Below are 14,743 nucleotides of genomic sequence, written 5' to 3' on the forward strand. Positions count from 1 at the left end.
TCATGAAGACAGAAGGAGATTGTGTTCCTGGACACCTCCTTCTTAGGGGTCCCGGTGCCAACGAAGAGTCGTCAACACAGGCCTGAGACGCTGAGTTCTCTTCAGATAGCACCCGCACAGGACAGAGTAGCAACCCGAAAGACTCATTATCTACGAAGTCACTCAGGGATGGGATTGTGAAAGACTCAAGTCGAGCATCAGGGACCGCTGGATTCTGTCTTCGCTACGAACTCCAGGACAAACTTGAGCGTCACCGATGCCCACCCCCTTGAGTGTTTATCCGCAAAGGAAAGTCCCTGTAATTCGCTAATCCTCTTCGCCGATGCCAGGGCTAGCAAGAAGACGGTCTTGAGAGTAAGATCCCTATCCATGGCCTCTCGCAGTGGCTCGTATGGGGCACGAGTCAGGCTCCACAAAACAAGAGACACATCCCACTCAGGGGGCCTCAGTTCCCTGGGAGGGCAAGACCATTCAAAGCTCCTCATGAGCAATGATATTTCCAGGGAGGACGAGATATCGATGCCTTTCATCTTCAGGACCTGGGCCAATGCAGCCCTGCATCCTTTTACAGCTGAAACTGACAGGAGCTTCTCCCGACGAAGATAGACAAGAAAATCTGCTACCTGCTAAAGAGTGGCTCCGACCGGAGAGTAACCCTGTCTACGACACCAACCACAGAAGATGGCCCACTTACCCTGGTAAACTGCTGCAGAAGACTTCCTGAGGTATCCTGCCATCTCTGTTGCTGCTCACCGAGAAAAGCCTCTTGCTCGCAAGAGATGGTGGATAACCTCCAGGCGAGAAGTGACAGGGAGGCCACAGCCTGGTGGTACTGTTCTACACGCGGCTGACGTAGAAGGTTGTGCCAGAGGGAAGCTCTCTTGGTACCTCGGAGAGTAGAGCCAGCAGGTCCAGATACCAAGCGGCCTCTAGACGCTTGGGAGCTACCAGGATCATTCGAAGGTTCGTCGACACCAGAACTCGACTGAGAACTGGGCAAAGCAGACAGAACGGGGAAAGGCATACACCTCGAGGTTGTCTCACGAGTGCTGGAAGGTGTCTTCTGCAGCTGCCCATGGGTCTGGTACAATGGAGAAGAAGGTTGGAAGCTTCCTGTTGTACCGGGTGGTGAACAGATCCACTACTGGATGCCCCCACAGGCCGAAGAGCCTGTCCGCCACGCTCTGGTGAAGGGACCACTCGGACCCCACCACCTGATCCCAACTGCTGAGCCTGTCCGCCAGAACGTTCCTCTTGCCTGGAATGTATCTGGCCGACAGCTCCACGGAGTGGGCTACTGCCCATTGGTGCACCTGCAACGTCAACGCATGGAGAGCTTGGGAGACAAGACCCCCTTGCTTGTTGACGTATGCCACTACGGTCGTGTTGTCGCTCATCAACGCTACTGAGTGTCCCATCAGACGGTCCTGGAAGCACTGAAGACCTAAGAACGCTGCTTTCACCTCCAGGACATTGATGTGAAGGTGCTTGTCGTGATAGTCCCACACACCTGAAGTCAGCAACTCCTCCAGGTGTGCACCCCAGCCCTCCCTCGATGCATCTGAGAAGAGCAGCATGTCCGGAGGGTGAGAGGACAGAGGTGTCCCTATGCAGAGGTTCCTGTTGTCCATCCACCAGTCAAGATCGTTCCTCACCTCCTGAGAGATGGGAACGAGAACCAACTGGGGCTCCCAAGACTGATCCCAGAAGTCCCTCAGTCTCCATTGGAGAAACTGAAGGTGGAGCCGACCGTGAGGAATGAGCTTCTCCAATGACAACAGGTGACCAATCATGACTTGCCACTGTTGAGCTGGCTGGTTCTGTTTCACTAGGAACTGCTTTGCCACCTTTTTGAACGTGCTGATCCAAGCCTGTGAAGAAAAAAAAGACTGCTTGCTGCCATGTTGATCAGCATGCCCAGATACTGAGTCCTCTGTTTGGGAATGAGATCTGACTTCCAGAAGTTGATCACGACACCTAGTCACGACACAACCCGTGGAGGTGATCTCTGTCTTGTAGCAACTGCAAGCGGGAGCTTGCCAGGATCAACCAATCGTCGAGATACCTCAGCAAACGTATCCCGTGCGACTGGGCCCAAACTGAAACCAGGGTGAACACTCTTGTGAGCACCTGCAGAGCGGTCGACAGCCTGAAACACAGTACCTTGAATTGGTAGACCACTCCGTTGAGGGCAAAGCGAAGGTACTGACGAGATGATGTATGAACCGGTACCTGGAAGTACGCATCATCAAGTTGATTGTCAGCATGACGTCGCCCTCCCTGATGGCTGACAGTACTGTTCGCACCATCTCCATCTTGAACCGTGTCTGGCGAACGAAACGATTCAGGGGAGAGAGGTCGATCACTGGCCTCCACCCGCCAGAAGCTTTCTCCGTGAGAAAGATCCTGCTGTAGAAGCCCGGAGACCGATCCTCGACGACTTCGATGGCTCCCTTGCTCAACACAGTTTTGACCTCCTGAAGTAGGGCCTGTTTCTTCTGGGGGTCTTGAAGGTAAGATGGGAACTGGACCAGTGTGTCGTTGAGGGAAGGCGGTGATTCGAAGGGTAGAGAATATCCCTCCCGGAGGACATCCACTACCCAGGTCTCCGGTCCGTTGATAGGCACCCCCCTGCCAAATCTTGCCCAGTGATTTGAGAGGCACTATGGAATTATTGCTCCACTATTCAGATAATTTTGTGAATGGGGAGCATCTGACGTACTCTGGAAAAGATCATTTTGATATCTAGGCTCCCCCTAGTGAGTTCCTCCTCTTGTTCTTCACCTTACCTTTCCTCTTGGGGACAGGCTGGCAAAAGGGACCCTGCGGTTCCTTCCGCGGAGGCGAAGAAGAAGAGGTCTGGACTTCCCCCTAAGCGCCTGCCGAAGCACCAGACTTCTTCGGGGCTGGGGTGCTAGCCTGGCTCACGGTCCGGGCCGCAGGACGAGAAGGCTGCACGACGCCTTTTGTCGCTGCCTGGTGGACAAGACGGTCGCGCTCGTTGGCCTTCCTCTTGTCCACCGCAGCATCCACCTCTCCCCTGGGGAAGAGGGAGGTGCCGTCTAGAATGGGTCCATTGCGCAGGGAGACTGCAGCTTCAGCGCCCACTGATCTGTAGATCTGGAACAACACCGCATCCCTTCTCTTCAGTACCAGGTTTGCCCAGAGGTTTGCCGTCTGGTGGGTTGTGAAGGAAATGGCTTTCCCACCAGACTGGCAAAGCCTCCTGAAGGTTGGGTCTTCGGTCTCAGTGCCAGACGAAGACGTGATTCTCGACAACGCGAAGGCCCAGTTGTCGAGCCAAGAGATCGCTTGGAGGGCAGACAGAGCCGTACCCTCCAATGTGTTCAGCTCAGCTTACATCAGCTGAGCTGAAGTGGCCCCAGGAGCTAGACGAGTTAGCCCCGGTTCCACGACCTTCTGCTGCAGTGCTCCCTCCAAAGGCACGTAGTATCTCTTCTGTCTCGGGAGATGGGGAGGCAACAGCTTGGTGGAGCGAGTTGAGCGAAGCGAAGACGATGGTCTGGAGACCAAGTTGTTCACCTGCTTGAGGATGCTATCCGCCAAGGGAGACCACGGTAGACCAAGGGAGGGTTTGGCTCCCTCTTGGAAGTGTAAAACTCCTCCAACATGGACGACCGCTCTTCCAAGGGAGTTGGAAGTGGTTCCCCCAGACCGTTGTGCTGACGGATCGGTGCAATGACCTTGACAAAAGCCCTCTGCATTTCCGGAGTGTCCGGGTCTCTCGGAAGAGGACCTTCTGAGAGACGGTCCTCCAGAAAGGCCCCACCTGCAGGAGAGCCCGAGACAGACCCCGTCTCTCTGCCTCGTACAACAGAGGCATACGACCTCTTGCTTGCTTGGAGTGAGGAAGGACCAGATGCCCCTGATGTTGACTGCACAAGGGCCTCAGCCCCAGCAATCCTACCGACCCCCTGTTTCCTCCCAGAGAATCCCGAGGAAGTTGAGGGGGTGGGAGAGGCAAAGTGAAGACTACCGTCGCGTCCGCTGGTATAACCAGTGAAGACCACGAACCCCTCGCAATCTCCTCACAAGAGGGCCCCAAACGGACTTACTCGTCTGGGCGAGCAACCGTCTTGACGATCAGCGGACAGCCTCCTCACAGCTGATCCACACTCCGACGCTGGACGATCCTCCACACTGGAGCATGCAGAAGAGACCAACGCAGGGGTGCAGACTGCCGACTGGAGACCGTTGTCCCTACCGTCCGGGCGTGTTCCAGCCTTCTTCAATGTCGAAACAGACGAAGAAAACTGCGGGGACCCCTTCTTGGTTCCTCCCGACGTCTTTGGAGAGGAGACATCCTTGGGCACCTTCCCCAAAGATCCTTTGTCTGACTTGGGCAAGAATGACGGTTTGGGTGGAGAAGCCCAAAGGCTCTTCCCCTTCTCCCGTTCCATGCTCGAGCTCGTTACGGGAGTCGAGACTGCACGGTCTCACCATGCCTTCGCTCGATTAGGTGGTGCCGAAACGGAACCAGTCCGAGAGGATGAAGCTCCCGAACCGTCTGAGGAGAGTACTGAGGTATCCTTCCCAGCGAGAGACCCAGCAGTCTTCCCCGAGGGGAGGACTGCGCCCCCTTAGAAGAGTGAGTCTTCTTTCGGGGGGGAGAAACCACCCTCCCCTTCTTAGACCAACTGGACTTAGAAGAGGGGGGGGGGGGAAGAGGCAGACGAAGACGAAGACGAGGACGACCATGACAGCGATGAAGAGAAAGACGAAGATGGGGATGGTTGGCATGCTCGCTTCTTCTTCTCAATCAACGACAACACCACATCCCCCAGCTTACCGAAGACAGACCAGGGGTCAACGGGGGCTGGGGCAGGAACAGCAGACGGCACAAGAGTCCGAGAACCGGCAGGAGACTCATGCAGTGGGTGTACAATGGTGGCAGGAACTGCTGGAGGCACAGGGAACGTTGGATGGGTCGGCTGGATCACAGGCATGGGTAACGGTGGAAACGAGGCTGGAGGCGTGGGAGCGTAGCCGGGCGGTGGCGGAGTGACCGAGCAGACCGGTCCTGCTACCGTCGACACTGAGATGGCTGGAGTTGGAACTGCACCATAGGCATGGCGTGTTCCCACTGAGGTCATCACACTCCCCGGCAGCACAGCGGTGACGGTGGTGGTCGTGAGAGTGTCAACCGTGTGGGTAGTGGGGGAAGGGAGCAGTATTGAGGGCTGGGGTGTGGTCAAGCCAGACCACATTCACCTCTTTTTACCTACGGGACGTTACCCATCGGTCCTTGCAAAAGAAAAACAGGAACAAACACACCGTGAAAAAGGTGAAGCTTTAGCATCCAGGAAGGTCCGAGCAGAGAGCAGAGAGCAGGAAAACACATCCGCATCAGACGAGGCCGGAAGGTAAAGTGAATGCGTGACACCGGGAGGTTGGTACCGTGGGTTCCCCACTGTTACCAACCAGTTACCCTGCCAGTAGTTATACCACCACAATGCCTTGTTAAGTCTTTAGCAGCCAGTTCAGCTTCACCAAAAGTAATCCCCTATAAGTAAAGGATCGGGTTTGTAAGTTAGGAAAAATGCATTTTACTTTTAAAAATGCTATTTTAGTTCAGGACAGTGTTATGATGAAGATAGCTACTGAATACTATGAATTAATTTGGGACGGTCTTTTCGTAAGTGATGATGCAACACCAGGACAGACTGTGTGGGACTTTTCATACCACTATATTAAAGTTAAAATTGTTAAATTTCTTGTTTTCATGTAGAAATAATTATAGAAAGCAAATTATTGAGTAATTTTTGCCATCAACAGTCAAATAACCACCATCATAGCAACATTCAAACTTATTGCTGTATGCACAATTTGCAATCGAAATATGTCTATAAATAGAGCAGAAGTAGAGGGCTGTCATTGTCTAACAGCTCTCCATGGCAACCAGCCAGCCAGTCATGTTTTAGCTGGATTACGTCTGAGAAAGAACGTTTTACTCATGTAAAGCTGATGATGACATAAGTGCGTGTTTTGAATACAGTACGTAGTTTTTAATAGTGTACTGTATGTGTTTTACTGATTACGTGAAGAATAGAATGATTTCCTTCTCATTACTTGAGTGCAAAATTGTTGGTTCAGAGATTTCTCAGCAACAAAATAATTTTTCTTTTGCTTCAGAAGGTATTTACTAACGCTGTGTTGACCTTCCTTCAAAACAAAATTCATCTCTTTACTCTTTTGAGGAATGTTAATCCATTTCTGTTTAGCTGCTGGTCACACCCTTTATAGTCCATGTGACTGACAGCAACAAAATTTATTTATATGTTTGTTGTTTGTCTTCCAAAGATGCATTACCTGTACTATACATTTTTAAAACATTATGAGCACACACACACACACACACACACACACGTGTGTATAGGCTATGTGCTAATACCCATTGGTTAAAGAGACTCAAATTAGCAGTATCTTTTCTTTTCCCTGAGAGAGAGAGAGAGAGAGAGAGAGAGAGAGAGAGAGAGAGAGAGAGAGAGAGAGATTATTTAGGACTCTAAAGCTTAGCAGATGTACAGTTACTCAAAAGTTTTGCAACATGTTCCAGAAGTTTTCATTCACCTAACAGTAATTTGTTCTTTTGATATTTACAAGGAAATGTAAAGTTCTTATTCAATTTTGGTTATTAATCATACAGTTAACAATATAAAAAAAAGAATGGCGAGTGAAAAATTCATATTATGAAAAATGACGAAACATTTTGAAAAATTTCACTTCAGATGATTGGGCAAAAGAGTCAAAGAAAAAACTATATTTCGAATCCAGATAAAAACTTATTGACTAATAAAATAATATTGAATAATCATCAATGAAATTTTATATAAATAAAGAAAGAAAGAATTCAACCATTATCATTGTCAAAAACAAAAAAGAAAAAAATCTCTTAACATCGTATGTTATCGTGTGACTCCACATTTGGGCAGGAAAGTTAAACTAAACTGTCTCATCACTCGCACCGATAAGATGGGCAACAGACTCAGCTGCACCACAATCATTAGCTTGCATAAGAATGTTTCTATCGTAGATATTGCTCGGCAGCTTAGCGTAAATAAAACAACCATGTATAGAGGGATACAACAACAGAGAGAACGAGGAAATATGATAAATTCATTGTAAAAGTGGAGGGACCCCATTGTTGCACCATTGTTGGATCACTCGGATGATCACTTAGGATCAGGAGCATCGGATGATCACTGAAGGAGTGTTGCTATAAAGAGCATTCCGCCTAACTCCCCAAGTTGACGAAACCGGTTTAACAGGCTACATGAGACCAAGATATTATTTCATCATATTCCTGCCAAGAAACACTTCATATCAGAGAAACACAAAGAATACATGTTAGGGTTTGCGTTACAATATAATCCAGTGGCTGATGATTTCTGTAAGAGTCATTTTTTGCGATGAGGAGGAGACATTCTCCACTGATGAGCATGGTAGTCTTCTTCACTGCTGGCGTTTAACAATAACTAAATTAATGTTGACCTTCATGCTAATTTTAATTCTTTAGAAACTTAGATAATAAGAAATACAAAAATAGGTGTTAAATATTCAGTTAACTTCATAAGAGGCATCAAAATGATAGGCCTAAGTAACAATGAAAGAAATGAGAAATTACACATGATACATTATATATATATATATATATATATATATACATTATATGATATCTATATATATATATATATATATATATATATATATGTGATTATATTCTATGTATTACAAAAATAGACGTGAAATCTATTAGTCTAGTTCAGTATACTGTATTTTATATTAAGTTTCACTAGTTCATAATATACATAGGATTAGTCATTCAAAAATTTGATTAATAATAATGTGCAAGCAAATCTTTACAAAAGTCATATTTGTTGATGTTAATAAGGCTAATAGTTCAACTTATAATGGTCATAGGCCTATGTCTACAAAGTTCACACATATGAAGGAGATAAAACAACGTAGTGATGGCATTTGGAGATGAAAATATTAAAACAAGAACAGCGATGACCTCTGAAGTATTATAGTAACATCCTTTACTCAAGTAAAGTATGACAACAGTCAACACTATCAGAAAAAGCCCTGTTTAAGGGAAATTGCAGGTACTGACTTGCCAAATAGCACCAGATGTCGCTATTATAAGCTGTTGTCCGAAAAGTTTTGAAGTATGTTGCAAAACATTTTTGAGTGATTGTACAATTATTTTATTATCTTGGGATTTTTTTTTTTTTATTTTGGGATTTTCTAAGGTCAATTCTTGAGATTTCATAAGAAAAATAATTTGAGCAGCAGAAGACCACCCAAGTGACTCAGGTCAGCCATTAGCTTGCCAAACCACCAACCTTATGAATTGACGCTCTACTCTCAACAAAATGTTTTTGGTTTTTAGAGCTTTTTGGTTTTTAGAATTTTGGATAAAGGATTGTGTACCTGTATTGTGAGAGTAATACTATACATACAGTATTCCAGTACACTGTTTGAAATTTACCATAAATAATTGTATGTAAACATTGTTTACGTACTAACCTGACAACCCACCAGGGTGGTGCTATGACTTGTTTACATCTACTCTTGGCAAATGGCTGAAAGGCAAATTGTTGACATATCATAAGCAATTTTTCATAAGTTTGTGATAATCTAATTCAGCTTGTTGTCAATATTTTATTAATTTACTCTAATAATTAGGCTTGTTTTTCAATGTTTTATTATTAGCAAAATTTTTTGTGCCTACTCAGTACAGTACAGTACAGTACAGCACAGTACCTAGCCTAGCCAATAGTGGTTGGTCTTCCATCGGTAATACAGTACAGCTGCTTTGGATGTTGGGCAGTTTTTTTTATACAGTATACATTTAAAAATGAAAAAGTGTGTCTAATATGGTATATTATTTAACTCTTGAGCTTATTTAATTGTAGTTTATGTGTAATGTTTTGTATAAAAAGGCAAGGTTAAGGTAATAACTGGTGGTTGAGAATGGATTAATCCATTTTCAGTTATTTCTTATGGAAAAAATTTATTCATGTCTTGACTGAATCACATCTTGACGCTTCTTCTGGAATGGATTAGCGTCTGTAACTGATGAGCTAAGTGTATTTTTTGTAGTAGCAAGAAAATTTTTTTCACATAGGTGTTGTTGGCAATGTCTTAGTTGACCCTTCTGCACAAATTGGGAAAAACTGTCGCATTGGTCCCAACGTAACCATTGGTCCAGATGTTGTAATTGAAGATGGAGCCTGCATCAAGAGATGTACCATTTTACGGGGTGCAACCATAAAGTCGCACACCTGGCTAGAAAACTGCATTATTGGATGGAAATGCATTGTTGGTCAGTGGGTAAGTACAAAAGCTTATTTTTGTGTAAACTTTTAAAATTAAACTTATATTATGAAATAAGTTAATGTAACATTTTACCGAATGTTTTAAAATGATAAATATTGTTAGAAAGGTATTATTCAGTTTTAATGGTGATGTGTTTTAACTAAGTTTTTTGTAATGATTATGTAAAATTTTACTTATTGGTTTGGTTAAATTATTTCTGCACAACCAAGCTGCAACCCTTGATAGAAAAGCAGGGTATTATAAGCCCAATAAGGAAAGAATTGCAGAGAACAGAAAAAGAATAGAGGGGCAAAGAATAAACTGTATAAGAAAAATTACAAGGAAGTATGAAAGACAATTTAAACTATGAAATGAAACTGAGAGTTTAAACTATGAAATGAAACTGATATGAATATTCCCAGTGAAAATGCATTTGAACCTAGTTTGAAGTACTCAAGTTCCAATGATTCAACTTCTTGACTATGAAGATCATTCCATAATTTGGTCACAGCAGGAACAGAACTTAAAAAAAAAATGTTATTGAACTTTACAAAAGAATGATTGGAAGACTGGAATGGAAAGGAGAATCAGAATTATGAAAAATTTGATCAAGGATTCACAGTTAGCTAATAGAACAACAGTGCCAGGGAATAATACAGTACTAAGATCTGAAATAAGAAATTTTTTTAATTTTATCAAATAATAAGCAACTGATAGATAGATTAGATATAGTTTCACAGAAGTGAACTTGAAGCTAAGAATGACACCTAGAATTGTAAACGAGTTTTAAGTACAGTAGTTAAAGAAACCCTGGCAATGAAAAGATCTGGGTGGGGGTACCAGTGTCTTAGACCTGTTAACAAGGGCAGTACTATACAATCCTTGGAATTTTGTTAGGGTTCATCTTCATTCCCCATACTGTACTTGGCACCAATCACTTATGTTACCTAAACCTCTATTAAGAGAATTTGTAACCACGGGACTACAATCAGAAGAGGGGATTAGTGCAAATAATATAGCATCATCTTTGTTAATAACATGTACTGAGATTTATTTCCTTACTTAGATTTATTTTAGATTTATTTTAAAGAAATAATTTTTTATTAATATATTAAGAGAAATTTTGTAGGTTTTATTTGTTTAAAAGCATGAACTTGTATTCTAGAATGAACTACATGCATAAACTGTTAGTCACATTTTGTGCTTAAAATAATGTAAGCACATAAATTTTTAATAACAATTTGTATTTTTCCTAGGTATACAAACAAGAACCTTTTACATAGGAGTATCTTTCAGCACGAGCTCTAAACCAGTCGAAACTTAGTAACAAGTTGATTAAACAGGTGATTAACAGGTGTAGATGGGTGTGAGTTGGGAAGAATCCCCTCACTTAGCAACCATTGCACTTGCTTTTCCTTTAGTTGCAGGCGCTGTGTGGGATGGTTGAGGTTGAACTAAATATGAAAGGCTCTGGTTTGCTTACCTAGCAAAAATACAAATTGTTATTCAGAATTTATTTGTTCCTAAGGGAATACAAACCATCACCTATTAAATAGGAGATTTACTCCTTAGGTGGGAGGTCAGTCCCTTTCAACTAATGGATTTGAGAACCACCACGGAATTGACATGGTCTTGGTTGCCTTGCAAGCAAGGGAGGTCATGACTCCTGAACCCCAACTGGTCTGGCAAAATTGTTGACCAGAATAGTACGGCCCTGGGCCTGAGTGCCCCTTCTAACAGAGAGGCATAATGTCTCCCACAGGAGACCTCATATTAAAAGGCAGTATGTTCCTGGTAAGATTCAGTATTTGGTGATGGACAAAACTCTACCTAGTCCCCTATGACCCAGATGCTGCTCTTGAGAGAGAGAACAAGGATAGAATGGAATCCAGTCATTCCACTTCCACCTCCAGACCTAATCAGGCTTATGTAAATGAGGCAAGATACTGACCTTCCCCAAACCGGAGCATGGGTGACTATACAACATTTTTGACATCCATTGCAGGTCCAGAAGAAAGAGCATTTGTGACTTGAGTGACATCCCCTGGGTAGAATGAGGCATAGGGAGTTTGATATTTGAGACACTCCTCCTCATTTACCTGGAAACCCAAAAAGTTCAGCCGAACAGTGAGGGACAGACTAATTCCCTTGACTTCAAAATCCCTCCCATGGGAAGGGAACTAACCTCTATCTCAGAGGGGTTGACAGTCTGAAGAACCCATGTGAAGCCAAAAGAAAGTTTCTAGACAACTCGTGCCATTACTGCCAGTACTAAGAGCACTAATGAAAGAAGGAAACCCTAACTTTGGGAGTGAATATCTTCAAATAATTCTGAAAAGTGCAGCCTGGCAAAGCTTCATCTCATCTGGATCTCCACCTTAGATTTGGAGGGAAGAATTGAGGACACCCAACCTTTCATCAGAAGAGATGAGACTTTAGCTAATGTTCCTACAGAGGAACAGTGGAATGAGAGCGATCCTCGCCCTACCAAAAGCCAAATGCGATATGGCAAGCCAAAAGACTTCCACAATTACATGCCAAGGCCAGTAAAGATCAGACCTTGTATTTTCATAATGTGCTAACAAACTGATGTCCTTTCTGTTTTTCCTGTTACCTTCTGTTACTTCTTTCAAATAAACATCATATTCTTCAGAAGCTTGAATTTCAAGTCAATGGCCTCTGTGGACTTTTACTATATGAATAAGGTTCATCTGCTGAATAATAAATAATGATAAAAGATTGTCCAAGAGCAGAATTGAGTCTTGAAAGATACTCTTGTAATGCTTAAAGCACTAAGAACACAAGTAACCCGGGACTGAAGTTCCCGAGAGATGAAGATTGTTTTGAAGATTGTTTACCACTGAAAGTATAGACACCTCCACCAAAGAGGAGAGGTCTAACTCAATTAGAATGACTGCAGAGACAGACCCTAGCTTTTATGTCACGTATTGAAAGGGACCTGACTCAGCTGAGTCAAAAGAGAAATTCTGGTCTGCAGAGTTTAAGCTCCGAGTAGAGAGATTCCCCCTTCTATGATACTAATCATAGAAGCTCCTCCCATTGATCCACATTTGCCGAAAAACTTTAAATTCCTTGCTACCCTGTGAGAAAATTAATTCTCTCAGGAGCCGCTGCATAATTCCAGCATAATTTGCTGGAAGTGTACTGCTCAGTGGCAAAGGCAAACAAGAAGCTGACAAGGAAAGAGGGCTGGGTTGCTGTCACAGCACTTTGACCAGAGAAGCAGCAGATAGGCCAGAGAGGAACTGCCAGCACCAAGCAAAGAAGGAATAAGAAAGACTGTTTATCACTCCTTGAAGAGTTAGGGAAAGAACAATGAGCACAATCAAGTATTCTAGGTGATGGAACTTAATTCCACTACCACTTGGAAACTGAAAATGAAAACTACCTGTTGAGTATGGGAACTCAGATACTTGAAGCTATCTTTGCCATTCAGGAGAGCAGGAACCAAAAATGTCCTTGCATCCAGACACTGACTGTTGAGTTGAACTGCAGTGACATTCTGCTGTGCGGAATGCATAATGTAGACAATGTGAAAGTAGCAAATTATCCACTTGAGTAATTGCACTGCTGAAGGAAGTAAGTATGATAAATTGCTAATCTTCACTTGAAACATCAATCCAGATGGTGGTGTAATGGCTCATCCACCAGCGGGGGACTTTGTCACCCATTATGAAAACCTGCAAGTTAAACACACAGCAAAGTTAGCAAGAACAGTGCAGTGCAGATGAGTTGTTCCTGAAAGGCATACACTTGAGGCAACTCTTCCCAGGTGTGCTTTGATGCATTTGAAACTGAAGTGATATCGAAGGCAGAAAGTAAGGAAAACCTTACAAAGGTTTCTGTTGTGAAAGCAAGCAAAAGCGTCCTTAATGCTCCCTTTAAAAAGTGAAGTGGTAGGGAGATGTTCAAAATGGTATTTAGTGCCATATCAGACACAAATAAATATGAAGGTTCACACAAGTGATACAAGATACCATGTGGTGACAGAAGATGTAGGACCACCTGCTAAGGCCAAGAAGGCTGTTCCTGCCATGACAGGAACCACACCATTACCTCCTTAAGGTCAGTAACATGAGAGGCTACTAAGAGGCACTCTCTGCTCCTGAGTGTCAGTAAGCTCAGGTACTTAACTTGCTGCTTGGGGATGAGGTTGGACTTCACTTAATTTATTACAACCCTCCATCTGTGATAAAAATGTGAGAAATCCATCAAGATCTGAAGGAGTTAAGCCCTTAGAGGTGCTACAGCTCTTTAACTTAGGGTACTGTAAAAAAGCAAATACAGTACCTTGAAAAGAGCCCAAGCTGAACTAAAGGCAGAAAGTATGCAATATTCCTGGGAAATGTCCATTGCCAGTCCCAAACAGCATCAGGGAATGGTAGACGATTCCGCCTCTGGCAAAGTTGAGATATTTCCGAGAGTTATGAAGAATGGGTACTTGAAGGTACTCTTATCAGTTTTCACGAAAGTCCTTTCTGTCATTGATGGGTACATGAGTATGCCCATCAAAGAGACTAGGAAGAATGCCAGATTTTAAAAGTAATTAGTCTTTTTCCTAGGTATATAAAAACTGTAGCCTTTTGTGTATGGAGTATCCTTCCATGCATGCACTGGACAGGCAGTGTTCTGACTAAACAAGGGTGGTATCCAGTTGGAGATAGGGGAGAGGGGATGTCCATTCTCACCCAACTGATGTTATCCATTGTCATTTCAGCCCATATAGAGAGGAAAAAATGAAGGGAAAAAATGAAGCAGGGTGGACGAAGTGGGTTACCCCCATAAGAAGGGCTACAGTTTGTATATCTATGAAAAATACAAATTAGTACTAAAAAAATTTAGTTTCATATGGGGATATAAACACTATGTCTTTCATATGTAGAGACTCACTACTTAGGTTGGAGGTAGTACCTACAAGTAGGGATGAGCACCTTTGTGAGCAAAGCAAAGTCACCTGTAGAAAAAAGGGCACCAGCATTGACCCTGAGGATGGGGCAGTGTTTGTTCCGTGGCTCCATCTTAGGGCAGGGTGGGGCAGTGCTTCCTTCTATCCCTGCTCTGATACAGGTTGAACATTGTTCTTTAACCAATGATTGTTATCCTGACAGAAAATTTGACCATTAGACTGAGAAACCAGTGTTTTACGACTTTAAAAGGTGCTTTTCTTGCTCTTGTTGACGAAACAAAGACATAATTGAATGTGGAGAAAGAAGTGGAATTTGGTGTATGAAGGAGGGAAGGACAAGGTCTGAATGCATACACCTCCAGCTGTTCCAAAGAACTCCTAAGAAAACAATTCTGCTCACTGTGCTTGTCACAAAAGGCAAAAAAAGGTTACTTTCAATCATGGCAGCGGAGGAGGAGAATAGGCACTCTTGGC

At 43.8% G+C, this 14,743-nt stretch overlaps 1 protein-coding gene across 6 annotated transcripts in view; it reads left to right on the forward strand.

Moving 5' to 3' along the window:
• Positions 1-14,743, forward strand: part of Gmppb (GDP-mannose pyrophosphorylase B) — a 92,124-nt gene that overhangs the window by 69,760 nt on the left and 7,621 nt on the right. For all 6 annotated transcript variants that reach the window (XM_067093245.1, XM_067093254.1, XM_067093250.1 and 3 more), the window contains one exon: positions 9,152-9,357. In XM_067093245.1, coding sequence (XP_066949346.1) covers positions 9,152-9,357 — 206 coding nt within the window. The remainder of the gene's footprint in view (positions 1-9,151; positions 9,358-14,743) is intronic.

This window comes from Macrobrachium rosenbergii, chromosome 4 (assembly GCF_040412425.1).
Source record: "Macrobrachium rosenbergii isolate ZJJX-2024 chromosome 4, ASM4041242v1, whole genome shotgun sequence".
Classification (NCBI taxonomy): domain Eukaryota; kingdom Metazoa; phylum Arthropoda; class Malacostraca; order Decapoda; family Palaemonidae; genus Macrobrachium; species Macrobrachium rosenbergii.